The 19,958-nt window shown below is 36.6% G+C and overlaps 2 protein-coding genes across 2 annotated transcripts in view; one reads left to right on the forward strand and one right to left on the reverse strand.

Moving 5' to 3' along the window:
- Positions 1 to 593: 593 nt before the first annotated feature.
- Positions 594 to 5,244, reverse strand: LOC135079933 (bifunctional phosphoribosylaminoimidazole carboxylase/phosphoribosylaminoimidazole succinocarboxamide synthetase). Its single transcript, XM_063974575.1, has 8 exons — positions 5,073 to 5,244; positions 3,299 to 3,502; positions 2,334 to 2,591; positions 2,126 to 2,251; positions 1,959 to 2,044; positions 1,707 to 1,875; positions 1,350 to 1,567; positions 594 to 1,021 (listed from the first exon to the last, which is right to left on the reverse strand). Exons 1-8 carry the CDS (start codon positions 5,089 to 5,091, stop codon positions 830 to 832), a joined length of 1,272 nt encoding a protein of 423 aa, XP_063830645.1. The 5' UTR covers positions 5,092 to 5,244; the 3' UTR covers positions 594 to 829.
- A 2,886-nt stretch (positions 5,245 to 8,130) lies between these two features.
- Positions 8,131 to 19,958, forward strand: part of LOC135080100 (amidophosphoribosyltransferase-like) — a 35,491-nt gene continuing 23,663 nt past the window's right edge. Inside the window, exon 1 of the mRNA XM_063974782.1 lies at positions 8,131 to 8,281. The gene's annotated coding sequence lies outside the window, so the exon portion shown is untranslated. The remainder of the gene's footprint in view (positions 8,282 to 19,958) is intronic.

The following is a 19,958-nucleotide window of genomic DNA, read 5'->3' on the forward strand; positions in this document are numbered from 1 at the left end:
TGAACGACCAATCGTATCGCAGAATCGAGAAGCGTGTCTGGATTGTTGACGTTAAAAATTACCGTAATCGGGGCTCTGTAAATCGACACCAAGCGCGCCGACTAGGCAATAATATCCTGTATCTGCTATACGTATGATTAGTATAAGTCACGCTAATAGACTTCGGCAATTTTTCTAGGTATAATTTAATGAAACAGAGAAACCGTATCATTAACATATTTACCAGATATAGAAACATACTTAAAGCCCGACCAGGATCATAAAATACAACGCGTCAATTGCATTTGATAGTGCAACACTGAGTACAGTCGTACTCGTACCTGTGTTAAATTAATAGGCCAACTTTATGCATCAGGATTCAGGATTATACAATACATTATACTCATGTTTTTCAGATTGCTGAAATTTAATGTTGCCTCAGTATGCATTCATTTATCTTATTATTTTAATATTAATCTTGATCTGCCAATCTTTGTTTGTCAAGATTCGCGTTTGCATAAAAGGCTAGTTTAGGGTAGGCATAGGACGAGAAAACCACGAGGACGGCGGATAGTACAAAAGAGTTACAGGATGGTAAATAAATAATAACCTAATTATTAATAAAAACAACTTTTATTCTTGGAATGTAAACTGAATGTTTTATGAATACATTTTTAAATGCATAACGAACCTAATAGATAAAGCATACCGCGGTGTGATCTCGATTTAAAACTTTACAATCTTTTCGAGTTGAATTTATAAAAGTTAATTCTGAAAATACTGTACTGTTACGTATACAAAACCATGTTAAAAATATTTATAGTAAAAATAGGAAACATTTGTTTTTAATTTATAATTTTTTCGTTTGCTTATCAGCTTGTCTCAGAGAAGTGGCCATATCGAGCTGTTTCGAGCGAAGTCTTCCCCAGAAGAGGTAGTCTTGGAGTCCGATTATTTGAGCAGCCATGAGGGCAGCGCTGTCTGGGTAGATTACGGTAGCGCAGCCTAATCCGGATGGAACCGACAGTGATGACCAGATATCCTAAAAGAATGCGAAGTCATTAATAATTTAAAACAAATGCATTAGGTACCTACATTCCTCTACTTGAAGTGGGGTACTGTAATTTGTGAGTGTTGCCATAATAATAAAATATGTACGCAAATGGTACATTTTATACAATTAGTACAAAATTCAATATTATACTTTGTATGTATATTAAAAACTATTCTCATTCAAGATTATGTTACCAAAAACAATGGCGTTGTTTTGCGTGAAGGTATTTATAAAAAAAGTTTAATAATAATTAATGTTTGTAAATATCAACAAAAAATAATTATTACATTCAAGTAAATTAGTATTATGATTTTACCTGGACTAGCTTGTCTGAAGGAGGTGGGCAGTTAATGACTGGGTAAGAGGTGTTTCCAGACAAGACTGGCCCCAGTCCGTTTGACCGACCAGCTACAGCAATGAACACCAGAGCTCCATGGGTGTCCTCATATTGTTGCATAATACGAAGAGTTTCTTCGGTAGCCTTGTGAGCGGAGGTGACACGCAAATCAACGTCCAATCCAAGATCACGAGCAGCTTTAAAAATAAGAATATTAATTAATAACTTGCCGTCATTATAGTCAGTTTTTTCAACAAAAGAGGGTTAAGAAAACCTTAGTAAAGATGTGGTGGCAAGTTAAAAAGTTAAAATCTTGTGTGGGTATCTGTAAATTACCTTTAGCGATTTTTTGGCAATGTTCCTGATCTGCTGGTGAGCCCATGAACACGACCACTTTGTGATGGATGGTCGGCTTCAAGTGGTCGAGTTGATCTTTTACCCAATCAAAGTTACGCTTCACGGTGTCTAGATCGGCTGCGGTCACTGTAGTCAAGTTCCTATACACCTTTAATTAATTAAATATTTATTAGTATAATAAAATAACAGATTACAATTTTTTAGACTGCTTTGAATTTAAGGGATTTTTACCTGTTTGTCAACCATCAACCTCTTGTCACCAGAAGGCCAAAGTCTCCAGGAATCAGAGTCGATAACATCAGCAAGCAAGATATTTCCTAGAAGTGAAAAGGCAGGTATTAAAAAAAATTCAACACTATTAATAATACTGTTAGTTATAATTTATATTAATAGACTACCTTTATTGTCTACACCAAATTCAATCTTCATGTCAATAAGCGCGCAGTCACGAAGTGCCCATGCCTTTTCCAAAATTTCAAAAACTAGGATAGTGGCCTTTCTCATGTAATCGACCTCATCTTGACCTGTAATGAAAATAATAGAAACTAAGTTCGGTTGATTCTTTATTTATTACGAATAATTAAGTAAAACTGCTAAGTAACTCACCAATCTCAAGACCGTTAATTTTGAACTTAGCACAAACGATTTGCTCCTCAGACCATTGTGGGTCATGGTTGGCATCGTCTTTGAAGAATGTTTCCTGTTTAGGCGGTGTGAAACGGAATCCTTCCGGGACTCCAGGGTTTCTCTTCAGAAATGAACCAGTTGCTAGACGACGAGTTACCCATTCAATCGGAACCATTTCGCATTTCTTTGACACGAATGCAGTTGGTGAAGCGATCTTTTCGAAAGCAGTTTTGATACCTGAAAATTGAAAAGATTATCATACTTTATCCTGTTGCGATTTTTTAAAATTAAAATTATTAATTTCCTTTGCAATTATGGATGAGGCTAATCTTCGAAATACCGTGGCAATTTATTAGACCGCGGTTGGTTTTTTTTTTTGCGAAATTGAAGCCGCATCTCTATATCCAAAAATTACAGTACTTAGTTAAGGTACAGTTATTATGGTAACTATTTTTTAAAGTATAATGTAGATGATGTCCTTCAAGATGTTTGCTACATAAAAGGTCATAGTCGGTGACCGATAAAATATCATAAACAATGTGTGCTTACAAGTTCATGTATTTCATAACGATATTGAGTAAACTGTAAGCAACACAATGACGTAAGTATGTCAGAAAATATTACTTTAAGAAGCTATATTCTATTATTTGAGTAAATAATTATCACCAGTTATAATGAGCAAATGGATCGCTATGAGGTTAACAATACAAAAACAACGAGATGATAAAACGTATTGATTTCTAGCCCTTGATGACCCGGAGATAATATCTACTTATTTGACCTTATAACTACTTGGTGAGAGAAAAATTAACAATGTTGGTATGTCTTTGCTATCTAGGCAGTTAACAGCAGTAGTTACATTGAAACATGTATTACGGTAGGTAAGTATCTCCAAGAAAGTGCTACGAATAATTAATTAATGTAAAATAAAAAATAAAGCTTACCAGCTGCCTTCAAGATTTCAAAGACCTTAGCGTTGGTTTGGTTGGATATAGCCGCCTTTCCTTCCAAGTCATGAGCCTTAACGCCATCCCCAGCTGTGATTCTATCTTTGTTCAGGAGCAGGCAATGTTCGGGGTATTTGACCAATTCAAAAACTTGTTTGGTTTTACCCTCAATGATAAGTTTTCCAAGTTCATAATCTCCAACTGAAAGAACATAATAATATCATTAAATACATAAATACTTTTGTTTTATGTTATTTTATTTCAAAGATTTTATTGACATTGCGAAAAATTATGCATTCTTAAATCATGTTTTTATGCAAATAGATCCCTGATGGATTTATTGCAATTTTTTTAAAACATTTTTTTAAATGCAAGATCAAAACACAGTGTATGTACAGTCATTTAATATTAGAGTAATACGGCAGTAAGTATAGCTTGTGCTCAATGAGATAAAGTTATGTGAAATGTACTGCTGTTGTAGATACTCCACCTGCTATTAGCAATATGATAACCCCGGAGATTATTTATGGACTTGTTTTCACAGTAAAAAAGATGTGTTTATTTTATGCATAATGCAGAAAAAGATAACATTTGACTGTCTTGTGGAATCTTTTCATTATTATACATTATTTACATATTACCAACCAATATGTTACGCAACCAATTTTCCCCCCGATAGTTAAAAAGACGCATGTAACAGTTTTTTTCGGATTATGAGTTAAACTCAAGGACAGCTACTTATGAATTACCTATTTAAATTAATTGAATTTTTTTATCTCCTTTTTGATTTGGAGGTCGACGCACCCTTTCAACTAGCGGGGACAGATTTTTTAAACAATTTAATACTAACATCCTTTCATACACCAAATCATGTATGAATTTCTAAGTAATATTGGTCCCAATTTCCCAATTAAAAAAACAACGGAGATCAAGTTAGACAATTTACTGACATGAGGTGGGTAAGTAATTACCATTGATACAATGTTTTTAAGGTTCGAAGGTTTTTTTTTATATCATACCAACATTTATATCGTAGAAAGGGCTAATGAACATGCTTAGCTATTTTTGTTAAACTTAAATGTACATTTTGCTGTACAAATATTTTTTTTAAAATGGCAACATTTTACAGCCCTTGAATTAGTTGAATTATTTTGCAACAAGGAATGACCATGACCATAAAATTTATATTGAGGCTAAAAAACACGAACCACGTAAGCCAAACTACCAAAAATGTAAAAAAAAAAAATAGAAAGAAAAAAAATCTTGACATTTATTTTGTTTACTTTCGAAAAGTTGCTGAAAATTTTATCAAACTCAGTGTTTCAAAAGTTTAATAAATATCTGGGGTACCAAGGAAGCATAAAAAAGCAAGTAAGCTCAAGGTCTATCAGATAATTAAATTATCTTAAATGCTATTTACAAAACTTAGTTGAAACATAGGCTTTTTTACGTTTTTTGGTGGTAGATAGGTGATGGTACAACCACATCAAAATAGCAATATTAGAGCATGCAAGTATTTTTAAATTTAGTTAGTAAATTGATAATTTTATTTATATTAAATATTTTTCAAAGTCACATACCTAACCATGGAATACAATGTTTGATTGAATGAGGTTCAATGTTTACACTTCAAGGCCGTATAAATTAATTCCTAACGACAGTCCGACTCAATGAAAAACGACGATGTGTTTAATGAAGTAAAACCGAATAGGTGGCTGTAACCTCTAACTTGTTAGCTTATTGTTTATCTTCAACAACGAATAAAAATTACCTTTTTTCGGGTGAGCCATTGTGATTTGCTTTGTTGAAACCGGGACGTATCAAGCTTTCTCGTCGCGCGATGGGTCTACCGCTCAGCGAGGGCCTTTTATAAAGTTTTGATCCAGCATCTGAGCGACGTTACCACGTGCTCCAACTACGCACACGGCCGGCGACTTCTGATAACAAGTTCGGTTTATACTCGGCTCGTGTCTGATTGATACTTTTGTCTTTTTTTATAATTTTGTTTGTGTGAAAGATGTAACATAATAGGTAACTACATAATTGTACGTATATTTAGCGCCATAAGTGTAATACAGTACTAGGGATGTTTCCTGGGTAAAAAAAGCAAGAGTTTAAATTAGTCCGTCAGTTATCAAGAAATACTCGACACGAATTTTTCACTTTCAAAATAATGAAAATATAAAGAGATAAAGCGCGCCAAAGTTCAGAAGAAGAGGCCCGTGACGTCATTTAGGCGGTTATCACACTGCTCCGCCTGCTATTTTCATATAAAAAATCACGCGCGCGGACGCGTTGTCAGTGTGAAGTGCCGCGCGTGTTTGGCGTGGCGGAGCGCGGGGCGACAGATTTAATCATTGTATGCAAGTACCTCACTTTGTATAGAAAACACGCGCGGCACTTCACACTGACAACGCGTCCGCGCACGTGATTTTTTATATGAAAATCACGCGCTCCGCGGCGGAGCGCGGAGCAGTATGATAACCGCCTTAGTGCTTAAGTGTGTCAACGCATTACAATTTCGTAATTACTTGTTAGATTATCAAGTAAAAAAATACGTGTCCAATATTTTTTAATAATAATAATTGACAGTAGAGATAAAACGGATAGTTGTTTGGCCGGATACCGGATATCCGGCGGCCGGATAGTTGGCCCATAGTCTCGTTGCATGTCGTGACGAGTTCAGCGCCGCTCAGGTGCGTCGAACGCGATCTAGTAGACTAGATAAGTGACACTTTTTGATCTAATCTAATGTAACATTTTGCTACTTGTCTAGGGGGCAGATTAATTCGGGCGATTTCATTGATATTTACCTCACAAAGATTAATGTATTGCATTTTATTATAGGAAATTGTCGTAGTTTTTTAATATCCGGTATCCGGCCGGATAATGAGTTACTATCTGGTATCCGGCCGGATAGTAAATTTATGCTGGATTTCTATATTCAATCCTAATCCAAATTATACGGATTTGGATTGTCAACTGTCAAATTTTAATATGTTTTTGGCCAAAATAACTGCGGTTTTTGATGTTTTTACATTTTTATATTGTTTATAAGACTATTTAAACAATATTAAAGTGTAAATGCATCGAAAATTTTGGAAATATAATCAAAAACTGAATTCAATTTGACAGTTGTAATCCGGATTTGGACAAGGATTGATTATGGGAATCGGGCGTTAGGCTGGTTAGGCCGGATACCGGATAGTTACCGGATGTCCGTTTCATCTGTAACTGACAGACTAAAAGTTTTTTTTAGGAAACTTGCCTTATATTGCTATCAGCAACACTGATTTTAATTTATTTTTTCCACAAATTACCTAAATGAGGCAAGTGCATTCAAAATTGGTTGGATTTAATTATTATGATTCTGTCCTTTGCACAGTGTGTTATGAGACTGTATAATCGTAACTTTGAATTTTTATACCGCGAAAACTACGTGGAACGTAGTAGTAACGTTCAAACGGGAGTTTTACTATCATGTTTGTATAACTGAGCTCTATAAGGTTCATCAAATAAATGAGAATGTCCGATTATACAGTCTCAATAACACACTGTGCTTTGGTTGGATCTATTTTGGAGTGTAGGATGATTTAGGATCACAACATGTAATGAAACGATTTTTTTGTTGCCTTCGTAACATGCGCACAGTGCAACTCTTTTTATATTTAATTTTAACCTTGTTTTCTATATTATTAATATTGGAACTTTTTTAAACTCTAAATAATAATATTCAATAAATTTTGCTCATCACCATCTTAAACTCACGGCTTTTCCTTATCGCGTACCGATGTATATTTTGACAAAACAACTTATGTAGGGTTACAGGGGGCACAGTGACACACGGGGTACAGTAAAACAAGTTTAATATTTCTACCTCTTTTTATCAATTTATTTTTACTGGCCACACTGCTTTATTAAGCGTTTGCATTGCCATCTTGGTGCAGTTGTCTTTTCTCAATTTGAAAGCTGCCTGTTGAATTCTTGCAAAAAAACTGATTTTTAAAAGTAATTCGTATCTTTTTTCACGAAAAAGATTTCGATTTTATTAGTACACTGTTTACCAAAGGTATGTATGGCTATTTTTTTAATAATCCTTGCATATTTCTTGTAATATTGACATCAGACGAAGGCCGGTGTTTATAACCTAAAGAATGTTATATGTTTTTGTGTTATTGAAGGGGGTCATGGGGTACAGTGAAACGGGGCACAGTAAAACATGTTTCAGTGTAAGATAAGTTTTTTGTTTTTAGAAAACACCACAATGGTTCGTAACCGGAAAAGAAAAACGGATATAGGGCTTCCTAATGAAGCAGATATGAACTTATGAGAAGCAGAAAATCTGAAAAATTTTTATTTTAGCACATTGTATAGGTATTTCAAGAAAAAAAAGGAAAACCGAGAAGAAGAGGGACAGGTCGTGCGATATACGCCCAACTACAAAGTGCGAAGAGTGTTTACGGACTGTGCCCCAATCTGTTTCATAGTACCCCTACCCTAGTTTTATTGTACCCCAGATCTGGGGCACAGTAAAACAAAAAATTGATCTCGAAAAAGTGCCAATAATTTGAGATTACCTATAGAAACATGTAGTTTGATATTGTTGATTATTAAAGGGATAGCTAATGTAAATTTTCTTGAAAAGAGTTTATTAAAATAATAAGATATTTTGTTTCTATGAACAAAAAACGTTTTTTTGTTTCATTGTGCCCCACCTTACCCTACTTCCTTTAGCAAAAAAAAAAAAAACTAGTGAATAAGTGTGCATTTTAGCAAGTATCAATAATGTTTAGGCGTAGTAGCAATATAGCTATTTCATCTGCCGTAGCTTATCTCATTCGCACAGTTAACTTCAAATTCAAATACATACGACCATTCATTTATTACTTGGACATTCCGCTACAGTTACTACACGGTCTAAACAATTATTTGTAGTGAAACTCTCAAGAATCGATTGCTTTTTCAACAAAATATTCAAAGGTAAGTGTTATTCTTGTTTCATAAATTCGACTTCGTAACTTTTCGGTCAGCTGTTGACAAAAAGTTGGTTAAGCGACGCAATAAAATAGACACCGTGGTTTTGTGTATTTGCCCCTCATGTTGATACTTTTTACTTCGTATGGTTATCAGTGACATTTGGTGGCCCACATGGTTATGAAAATTTACGATCTATTTACCCAAACTTCTTTCAAGATTATCGCAATAAACGAATTAATAAAAACATTTTCTGAGCAGCAATAAAGACTTTATCGTTTTAACTTTGTTACTTCAAGGTTTAACCATATTTTGTTTGAGTTTGCCAGCGTTCATAGATAAAAACTACTAGATCAACATTACATCACACACAAATTCACGCAAAAAATTGCGTCCTTTTGGCAGGTGTTCTAAGATTTTCGTTGGATTTTGACCTTTATTTCATATGACACAAAAGATAACTTCTCTTACAAGAAAGTTTCATTGATTTCTATAAACTAAAATCTCCAGTAAATTAATATTTTAAGCTATAGCAAATAAACAATATTTTTTACAGGTTAATTCAGTAGTATTGTTAATGTTTTTAAGCAAATGTTTAAATGAGGCAATCCTAGAAACTTTTCTAAAAACCATGGTGATAGAAAGTTTTATGGCAAAACTTTCTAACATAGATATTGCCACAGTAATTCTCGATTTTTTATAATTAATTAAATCCTGCAGAAATTGTCAAGATTGAAAACAACAAAAGTTGTGCCTGATAATAACTTTTTTAAATGTTTTTCATGAAAGTATCAAGAATAATAATGCACTAATCAAAAATTATTAATTTATGTTTAGAACTATGATACCTTAAACTAAATTAAAATAAATCTGATAGTATTTTACGTATTTTTTAAATCTTCAAATTTAAAGCGGTTTCATTGATGGTTATTCATGCATCAATTAAAATGTATGCAACCAACAAATCTAAATTTAAAATCTTATGATTATGTATTATTATTATTATTCATGTATTCTATTCTAAAATACTAGTTAAAATTATTCATATTGTATCTAAAGTAGTTGATAGATTTGTTTCGCTTGTTACGGTAAACTCAACTTATCTTCAATTTTGATAGTAGGTACTTATTAATGCTATCTTCTGGTGCAGGGTGTAAAGTACAGCTTATTAAAACTATAACAAGTAGAATAACATGTTACATCTTATTGGAAATTAATGGGATTCTTCCCGGAAGATTCATAGATAATTTCTTGGAGTTCATCGTCACTCTAAAAATAAAAAAACTTAATTTATTTTGCATCTATTCTATGACCAATACAATCAGTTATGTAATCATTAAAATATTTTAAAGTTGAATAAAAAAATGATTCTTACAAAACAACACTTTAGCTCACCCACTGATCGATTATTTCATTTTAGTGAATTTTATACATAGATAATTATATTAAATATAATAATATAATATAAGCCTTTATTACTGGATTACAAGGTATTTTACAACATTAACATTTAATTTTACAATTTAGTTGCACTCATCTCCAGTTTGTCCTTGGACATAGGCCTCCTCCAATGATCTCCATGCTTCTCTGTTTCTAGCCATTTGTGGCCATAATGGCCCTGCTAATTCGCGGATATCGTCCTCCCATCTTTTTGCTTGTCTGCCTCTGCTTCTTTTTCCTTCACGGGGATACCATTCAGTTACGGCTTTTGTCCATTTCTCTTTCTTTTCCCTCATTCATTCATATAATCATAATATAATTATATGCACAGAGATAATTATATTATGATGTTAATAATTTAATAATAAAACACAATTTTAGACTAGCTATTGCCCGCGGCTTCGCCCGCGTGAACTAAACTGAGTTTGTATAAAAATTAATACTGTGAAGTTTCATCAAAATCCGTTCAGTATTTTTTGCGTGAGGAAAAATAGGTAGTAGGAGTAGGAAGATTTGTGATCCCTCCGTGGCTCCGCGCCAGTGCGCGGTGGATGGTTTTAAGACGCGCGGTCCCAGGTTCAGTCACTTTAGGCTTTGTAGTTTGTAGTAGAGATGAAACGGATATCCGGCAACTATCCGGTAGGCCGGATATCCGGCCCTAATTTACTATCCGGCCGGATACCGGATAGTAACTCACTATCCGGCCGGATACCGGTTATTAAAAAAAACGACAATTTCCTATTAATAAAATGAAATACATTTATCTTTGAGGTAAATATCAATAAAATTGCTTACAATAATGACGGCTTTTATTTAAAGTCCAAAAAGTTACAAAAAAGCCATATTAAGGCCTTTCAAAACTAATTTATTTTTCTGGGCTATTCTCTCTAATGACGAATACATAGATAAATAGTAAATATCTGTTAATGTCGAAATATTGCCAAATAAAATAGGCGATTTTTTTTTCACTGATGGTCTGATGACATCATGCAACTACACTGGTCATCACAAAGATCGACCCTCCCGCGACAAGCACTTTCAAACGTATGCATCCCCACTTCCCACCAATATTGGCACCACTTAAAAGCCTAGTTCTAAACTTCATTTCATTAAAGGAAAGGTTTTTACCCCAAAAATGTGTCTGTAGAAGAATCCAGAGTCACTTCTTCAAAAAATAGGTAGTTACGCTTGAGCCGACTTTTATGGCTATAAAACTGTTAAGTTGGGATTAATCACTATCCATCTGTTAAAGAGGACACGTGAGATCATTATTTGGTTTTATAACCATAAAAATGGGTCTAATTGATCCCAGAGGTGAGCCCAAAGTGAGGTCTTTTTTCAAGTCACATTTATTGTATATCGCGTTTATGTTAATCGTTTATTAAGAAATTAAATGTGTTTTTCTTTAAGGATATTTATTAGGCTTTCAAATAACACCAATATTGTTGGGGCGCCATGACTGTGTCAGTAGAAACGAGTTTACTGTAAAACGTAGGTGGGCCGATTTTTGTGATGACCAGTATAGTTAAATTTTCGCTATTAAATCACACACTCACGATTGCAGCCGAAATTGAATTGATCTGCCCCCTAGACAAGTGGCAAAATCTGACATTCTATTCGGACGGATTCGATTTTCCAAGTGTGACTAGTCTATTCTACTAATAGACCCACTGATCGCGTTCGAAGCACCTGTGCGGCACTATACTCGTCACGACATGCAACGAGACAATGTGCCAACTATCCGGCCGCCGGATATCCGGCTATCCGGCCTAGCAGCTGGCCGGATATCCGGTATCCGGTATCCGGCCAAACAACTATCCGTTTCATCTCTAGTTTGTAGTATGATGTTCTAGTCACAAAATGCTCATTTTGTTCATTACGTGATCATGGTAAATATTGTTTTTATGTTTTTTACATATTAATAATATTTTATTAGTTCATAGTTCAAACTCGGCTTTGTAAAGTCAATCAAGCGAGCCCTAGATAATAATAAATTAACAAACAATAAACAACATGGAATGGACAATATTGCAATAGTTTCTCAAGTTATCGGCGAACGCCTTCAACTAATTGCTCCGTTATTGGCCCACTTGTCAGGGCCTGTCGATAGGTCCAGATAGGCACAAATAGAAAACAGCAATAATAGCCTAGAAATCAATCTAGGCAGGCCTGTGATATCGCAATCTGAAATAATTACGGTGAATGGCGGAGGAACTTATAAAATCGAGCTTCGGGAAATTGCAGAACTCGTTACTCTTTCACAGTGGTATTTTTGACGGGCTGGCTAGATCTAGTTAGGCCCAGAACAGACGGTGAAACGCAACTGTAACGAAACTGCAACTTTCTGATGATTCTGATGAATGAAACTGAAATGAAAGTTTCAAACTTGTCGCGTCATGTGTGGTCTCTCAACGGACGCTATGGCAGAAACTTAGATGCAACTCAAAAGTAACTAGCAGTTGCAGTTTCGTTGCAGTTGCGTTTCACCGTCTGTTCTGGGCCTTACCGATGTAATTAATTCCCGTAGACAGATTTGTTTGTGGACAATAGGCGAGTGTAGAGAAGTAACATGCCCGTTTTCACCATCAATCCCTAATTTTTAAGTGACCCCTATGAAAACAAAATTCCTGTTATGTGTTACCATATAGGTCACTTAAAAATTAGGGATTGATGGTGAAAACGGGCATAAACCTCGGTTTGGCTAATTCAGGATGGTGGGAGTGAGGTGGGGTGGTGCTAGTTTTCAAGTGATTAAAGAAGCGTTGGGGTTCCTTTATCAGTCCTATGCGGGATGGTGAACGAACTAATGAGGAAAATTCCGGGCTAATAAGTTGTCGAAAGATCATAGAAATTCATATTATCTCATCATCATCATCATTTCAGCCACAGGACGTCCACTGCTGAACATAGGCCTCCCCCAATGCTTTCCATGTTGATCGATTGGTAGCGGCCTGCGTCCAGCGCTTCCCTGCTACCTTTACGATGTCGTCGGTCCACCTTGTAGGTGGACGTCCCACGCTGCGTTTTCCGGTACGCGGCCTCCATTCCAGAACCTTTCTGCCCCATCGGCCGTCAGTTCTGCGTACTATGTGCCCTGCCCATTGCCACTTCAGCTTGCTAATACGTCGGGCTATGTCAGCGACTTTGGTTCGTTTACGGATCTCCTCATTTCTGATTCGATCTCGCAAAGAAACACCAAGCATAGCCCTCTCCATAGCACGCTGTGCAACTTTGAGCTTCTGTATAAGGCCTATAGTGAATTAAATTCTATCACCAACCGCCTCAACCAGATTGAACAAATATCTCGTTCTTCGAACTTGGAGATCCAATGTGTTCCGGAACATAAGTCTGAGAATTTGCTGACAATCGTGACACAACTAGGCAAGGCCGTGTCTTGTCCCATATCGGAGTCAGATGTCCATTATTGCTCGCGTACCGCAAAGAAAAACCCCGAGAGTCCTCGCCCCCGTTCCATCCTGGTTAAGTTAAGCAGCCCTCGCAACCGGGACTCCCTGTTGGCAGCCGTGATGAAATACAATAAGAGTCATCCTCAGGATAGATTAAACACGGGACATGTGGGGCTTAAGTCAGACAAGAGAACACCAATATACGTAGTGGAAAATCTGTCACCTGACAACAAGTTTCTTCATGGTATGGCTCGGAACCGGGCGAAGGAACTCCAATACAAACATGTTTGGGTTCGAGGCGGACGCATATATATGCGTAAAACAGATACGTCTGAATATGTCCTGGTTCGTAGCGCGGCGACGCTGGATAGTTTAGCTTAAGTTAGGTACTAATTATAATTATATAGTTTCTTTAAAACTGGAGTACAATATTTCTAATAGTTACATTCGATAAGTTAAATATATATTTTCAAAATGTTAGGGGTCTTCGAACGAAGACAACTGAGTTATATAAAAGTGTAATTGGCTGTGACTATGATATCTTAGTTATGTGCGAGACTTGGCTAAATAGCACAATATTTGACTCAGAAATTTTGGACGATCGATTCGTGGTATACAGGCGGGATCGCGAAACTAGCGGTTTTCATAGGCACAAATCGGGTGGTGGGGTACTCATTGCTGTGACCAAGCGTCTGCATTCCCGCCGGATGCATCGGTTCGAAAGCCAATGCGAGGATCTTTGGATAGAATTAACCATTTCTAAAAATAAAAAAACTGTCAGCAAACTTTTAATCTGCAGTGTGTACCTTCCACCTCCAATTAATAAAAGTATATTAGACCACTTTTTAGATAACACTAACAGAGTCTTAGAATCAAGCTCGAATACATTAATCCTCGGGGACTTTAATCTCAGCTGCATAGATTGGACCGATGAAACTAAGCCGTCTGCTAATCAACTAAAACCCCCTTTGGAAATTGCCCTGCTTGATTTTTTGGCTCTGAATAATTTGAAGCAACACAACATGGTTATAAATGATAAGTGCAAGATTTTGGATTTGGTTCTCTCTAATCTTGGCCCTTTGAATGTTTTACGCTGTAGTTCATTGCTTACAAATATTGACCAGTATCACCCGCCTCTTGAGTTTGAAGTGTCTATTAGTAACTCTGCTACTATGTCTTCATGCACCATTTCGGAAAGACCAAACTTTTTTAAAGCGGACATTACCAAAATTAAGTCATATTTAAATTCAATTCCATGGGAGGGCAATCTGGCAGCTTGCAACTCTGTCGATGAAATGACAGATAAGTTTTACAGTATTTTGAAGGAAGCTATCTCTACGCACGTCCCCAAATGTAAGCCTGCCACGAAGAAGTTTCCCCCTTGGTACACTAAGGATCTGATTCGCCTCATACGCGAAAAATATAAACTCAGATTAAATTATCAAAAGTATAAAAACCCCTTAGATGAGCTAGCATTTAAAACATTAAAAAAACGATGTTCGGACATGATCGACTCCTGCTATCATAGTTACATTTCCAAAATCGAGGACTCACTATCAACCAACCCCAAAAGATTCTGGACCTTTCTGAAAGGTAAAAAAGTAAACAGTAATCCCTATCCTTCTACTATGAGATCTGATGTCAGGGAGGAGTCCAGTGGGACTGGGATCTGCAATCTCTTTGCGTCCTTCTTCGCATCTGTATACAGACCAAGTTTGCCCCATAACACCATGGTCGGGGTACAAAATATTAACTCGGGTTCCTTCGGACGCCTATCTTTGAGCCAAAGGGAAGTTAAAAATAATTTGAAATATTTAGATAGAACTAAAGGTGCAGGTCCCGACGGCATTCCTTCTTTGTTTGCGGCCCAATGCTACGACTGTTTGTCTTTGCCGTTGGCCATCATATTTAACGCTTCTCTGTCCACGGGAGTATTTCCCTCTATCTGGAAGGAAGCAAGAATCATTCCGATTTTCAAGTCCGGTGACGCTGCTTCTGTGAAAAACTACCGACCCATCTCAATACTGTCAGTTTTTAGCAAGGTATTCGAGTCCTTAGTCTGCCCTTATTTATCGTGCCACATAAAACACTTGATTTCACCTCAGCAATCTGGCTTCATGGTATCACGTTCCACTGCAACAAATCTCATCCCGTTTGTCCAACTGGTTGCTAGGTCTCTCGACTCCCGTATCCCGGTCGATACTATCTACACTGACATAAGCAAAGCTTTTGACACAGTCGATCACAAAATTTTACTAAATAAACTATCTAACTTTGGCATTACTGGCAGTCTTCTTGAGTGGTTTGAATCATATCTCGGACAGCGGGAGTTAAGAGTCGTCATGAGAGGTTTCTCATCGGAGTCGTTTCATGCTACTTCAGGAGTGCCGCAGGGTTCGCATCTTGGGCCAATACTCTTTAATATATTTATAAACGACATGACTACAGTATTCGACCATGCCTCTTGCTTCCTTTATGCAGACGACATGAAACTCTGTATGCAGATCAAAGATGTTAGCGACTCACATCTTTTGCAAAAAGATCTTGATAGGTTGTCTCAGTGGTGTAGTTTAAATAAATTGTACCTAAACACGGAGAAATGTAAATTTATTCGTTTCACGAGAAGTAGGGAAAGTCCATCGCCAGTATACAGTGTCAACGGGCAAATTTTGGAGGAAGTGGAGTCGATTCGCGACCTGGGGGTCATTATGGATAAGAACCTGCGTTTTCACAAGCATATCGATCATGTCGTCACGAGAGGGTTTAGGATGCTTGGTTTTGTATTGCGAAACGCAAAGGAATTTAAAAAGTCTTCCTCTAAAATACTGCTGTACGTGACTCTTGTTCGTTCAGGTCTTGAGTACTGTAGTCAGGTTTGGTCTCCTCACTATGATGTTCATGTGAAGCGAATTGAGCGCATCCAGAAGCGGTTCATGTGGCATCTCTCATATCAGACCGGGAAGGCCAGGAGTCTTCCGAAGTATGGGGAACGCTTGGCTCATTTCAGACTGCACAGCTTGCAAGATCGCAGACAACTCTTGGATCAGATACTTCTGCACAAGATCATAAACGGCGTGGTGGACTGTCCAAAGTTGTTGGAATCCATCAACCTAAATGCCCCTTTAAAGTTACCTCGACGCGCAAGATATGTACCCTTTTTAGTGCAGGGTTCCAAAAGCAACCTGGGTCATCATGCCACCATGAATAGGCTTCAGAGGCAATATAATAGGTGCAGTAAGGAGGGAGATATAGATATCTTTTCTGACTCGCTGGGGAAATTTAAGAAAAAAATACAACTCTCATTTGCACATGTGTCCGTTTAGCCAAGATCTGCCAGTTAAATTTTAGGTTTAAAATTGTTCTAAATAGAAATAAATTAAATTAAATTGAATATTGTGTCAAAATCAGCTGTACCTACGTTTAAGTTTCACATTCTGTCAAAGTCCACTTTTGCATGCCGTGGCAGCCTGTAATTAAGATAGCACCTAGTCCTAAGACAAAATTATGTATGTAAACCCCTTTGCCTGAATTTGTGTCTGTCTTGTTGGTTGTCCTAATTAAATAAATAAATAAAATAAATAAATAAATAAATAAATAGTGAGAGGCCACGTTTCCGAGCCATAAGTTATCACTGGTAACACACATTGGTTATACACTCTAGTCTTCAGGCATTGAGGTAATTTGGACGAAAAGATGTTGCGTAGTTTCCCGAACGCTGCCCAGCCGAGTTGGATTCGACGATATCATATTATCTACCAGCGAGTAACAGAATTCTCTAAGTCAAACTTGTTTGTTACGGTGCTTATTTGCCTTCATTACATAACTAATCATAACTAAGCCCAGCGATCGGATAGAGCATTGCATCACCGTTGCTTCACCCACGTGTAACCCAATCAATCTGATACCTTACCTTTCGTAACTGACCAAATAGCTAAGTACATAACGAACTTGCAACTTTGTATCGTATTCTGTGATAGCGTGGGATTCCGAGCCTATTTTTAACTTTCGACTGTCTCAGGTCAGCACTCCGAAACTTTTATCTTTCCTCACGACAAAGCTGAAAACAATAGATATTACGAGGTCATAAACCCAAATATTCTAAGTATTTACAATTTTTATCAATGTTATTTTTGACGACGATATCACGCACTATAGGTAGTATTCTGAAAATCTTACGCAAGTTTTAGATAGCTTGACAAGTTAAATATAGCAATCTAGTAGATTACAATAACGATGTCGCATTAATTTCCAATGCTGACTTATCTGCGGTTGTTTGCCGACCCCCTTGTGGAAATATACGCCGGTGTCAGCTGATAAGTGGACCCCTGCGAGCCTAGATCTGATGCCACGCTGCTCCATGTTGCGTTGTTTACCGCGCTATCACCCGAGCTCAAAATATTTGTTGTTTACACCAAAAGTCGCGTTTCGTCAGCGTTATTGCTTGAACTCGACCTCCGTGTTATTGTTACGATTCGCCAATATAAGATTTTGCAGAGTTATCAGTCGATGACAACACAATACTCTATTTATTGTGTTACCGTGTGAGCATGTTTGGGCATTCCGCATCGTATGTATCAACAAAAGTTAAGCCTACAACTTTATCTAACTTTAAGTAATACTGTTCATAAAGTTCACACCACAGAACATAGTTTCTATGTTCTGTGGTTCACACAATGCCCTAGGAAATTCAAAGGGCGTAGTTTCGATGGGTAGGTCAAGGATACCAATGGATCAATGATAAGATATTGCCTACATATTTTATATTATCCACCTTGGTCAATATTTACCACAGAGACACCGCGGCACCGTATCAAAGCAACCATGACAAAGGATAGGTAGAGAAACACTTATGACGCTGAAATTTTTAAAATTCGCAAATCTGCTGAAATGTTGGTGTCAAAATAATATTGTATCAAACCTAATATTGATGCAATCAATTGAATTCTGCTGTATTGATTAAACGCCTAGTCGACGATTTCGTCCGCGGCGGTTTCACTGGCACGCCTATCAATTAGAAATCCTGGTTTCTAGAAGAAATTAAAAATTAATTGAAAACTATTGAACGTTCATAGTGGACAAACAAAACTTAGTAACAGCAGATGTTATTCTATTTAGGCATTTTAAGGTCATCAGTCTTATTTGATTTTAGTGTCACACAAGGACCTATTATAGGTCCTAGGATTTTAACAATGTTTGTGCCAAAGCATTTTGACTAACATCTCGAATTAGCTGCATGAGGTATTGGATTTCTTGTTTGCCCTTTGCCAGTTAGCCAGTTACTTACAGACAGTCCTTCAGATTTTGACTATGACCAAGAGGCATAATGGTGAAGCTGGGTGAAAACACGAAGGGATTGCATAAAAATCTTTATTGTATAGATGAGAGTGTGTTTTGATGGATGAAATGAGACTTATTGGTAACTGGGCTATAGCCATGAACCATTATGACTCCAATTTTGATTGTTTTACGCGCTGATGTTAGACACTGTAGTTTCATGACGTAACTGCGTAAATTCACAGATCCATTGAAAGCCAATTGTTTGCAGACTCATCGAGCACGTGTTTTTTCATTCAATGCTACAATCTTATCTTTGATTGAATTTATATCGGCTATCTACTCGCAATCTTGTTACCAAGTTGTAATTTTACGCGAAAGTGATTATTTTCAAACACGTGCTGTTATCGTCAACATCATGTTGGCCTACAAAATTATCGCTCCCGTCTCTACCCCAGAAACTTGATCAATGACGTCTTTCATTTATTGGAATAATAATATTGTTATTGTCATATTGTTCCCCCTTGACGTCAGCGATTGCCTAATCAACTTTATATTATTCATCTTAAAGTGTATAATTGCCTGTTTCTGCGCATGCGATTATTTTTTATTTCGAACTGCTGTTATTGGGATAGTATCTAGCGCATGTTTTGTTCCTTTATCGGTAATTGTGGTGTTATTGGCATTAAAAAGAACGTTGACGTCGCTTATAACGTTAAGGCACGCTCGTGTTGAGTTAGTTAGTGTCCTACATTAGTGAGTTTATGTTCTGTAGGTCCATAATTAGTAGTGTTTCAAGACATATCAGTCGTTTCCCTCTTTGTTTTCGTTTGATAGTCAATTTGAAATCGATAGTGCATCTTGTAAGTTGAACCCCGATAACAGGTTGGTGTTTACATTTTGAATTCAATATCAGTGCTTATTTTAGGCAGTTTTAAATTTAAGTATTGCATTTGGCTTACGTAATTATCTCCATTATCTTGCACAGTTTCATAATACTGTAATTATCTTTATGGATTGAGATAGTATTTGCGGACTTTGTATGGTTAGGTTCTGGCTAATTGTGTGACCTATCAGTAAAATAGGGGAGTCCCCTGAAATTTTATTCAACAATAACATTCCTTGTTCAGGATGTATACAAACAGAAGTCTATTTCCTGTAATATTCCTGGAGTTCTTTTTATAGTGTTTTGTATCAGTCGATAACAATAATTTGTAGTTGAAGCTTATGACGTCTTGTTCTTCCTAGATTTGTTTTGTTATTTGTGTAGGTACAGTTTCAGTCAGATTTTAGTCGACTAGTTCTCTCGTGTCGTTGGATCAGTACGGACTTACCTGTGTTACTTTAGTATTTTCTTTTTTCTTGACAAATATTTTTGAAAGTTGTTAAGGACTCAAAATAGTTCCTTGACGGCACCTTTTTAAACTTAAATTTGGACTACGAACATACGAAAACTATACCTTTTAAATTGTAAGTGGAATTATTTTCTTATTTACGTTTCAACCAAAGAACATTCACTGCTGGACAGTTCAAGAATTTCCATAAGGACCGGTCCTGCGCAC

Source organism: Ostrinia nubilalis, chromosome 2 (genome assembly GCF_963855985.1).
Source record: "Ostrinia nubilalis chromosome 2, ilOstNubi1.1, whole genome shotgun sequence".
Lineage (NCBI taxonomy): Eukaryota > Metazoa > Arthropoda > Insecta > Lepidoptera > Crambidae > Ostrinia > Ostrinia nubilalis.

Bases quoted from the DNA above. Each gene is read 5' to 3' on its own strand.
- LOC135079933 (XM_063974575.1), bottom strand. The intron at 2,592-3,298 runs GTAAGCTTTATT...TTCAATTTTCAG, and splicing joins TGAAATCTTGAAGGCAGCTG to GTATCAAAACTGCTTTCGAA. The intron at 1,568-1,706 runs GTAATTTACAGA...TTATTTTTAAAG, and splicing joins TTGCCAAAAAATCGCTAAAG to CTGCTCGTGATCTTGGATTG.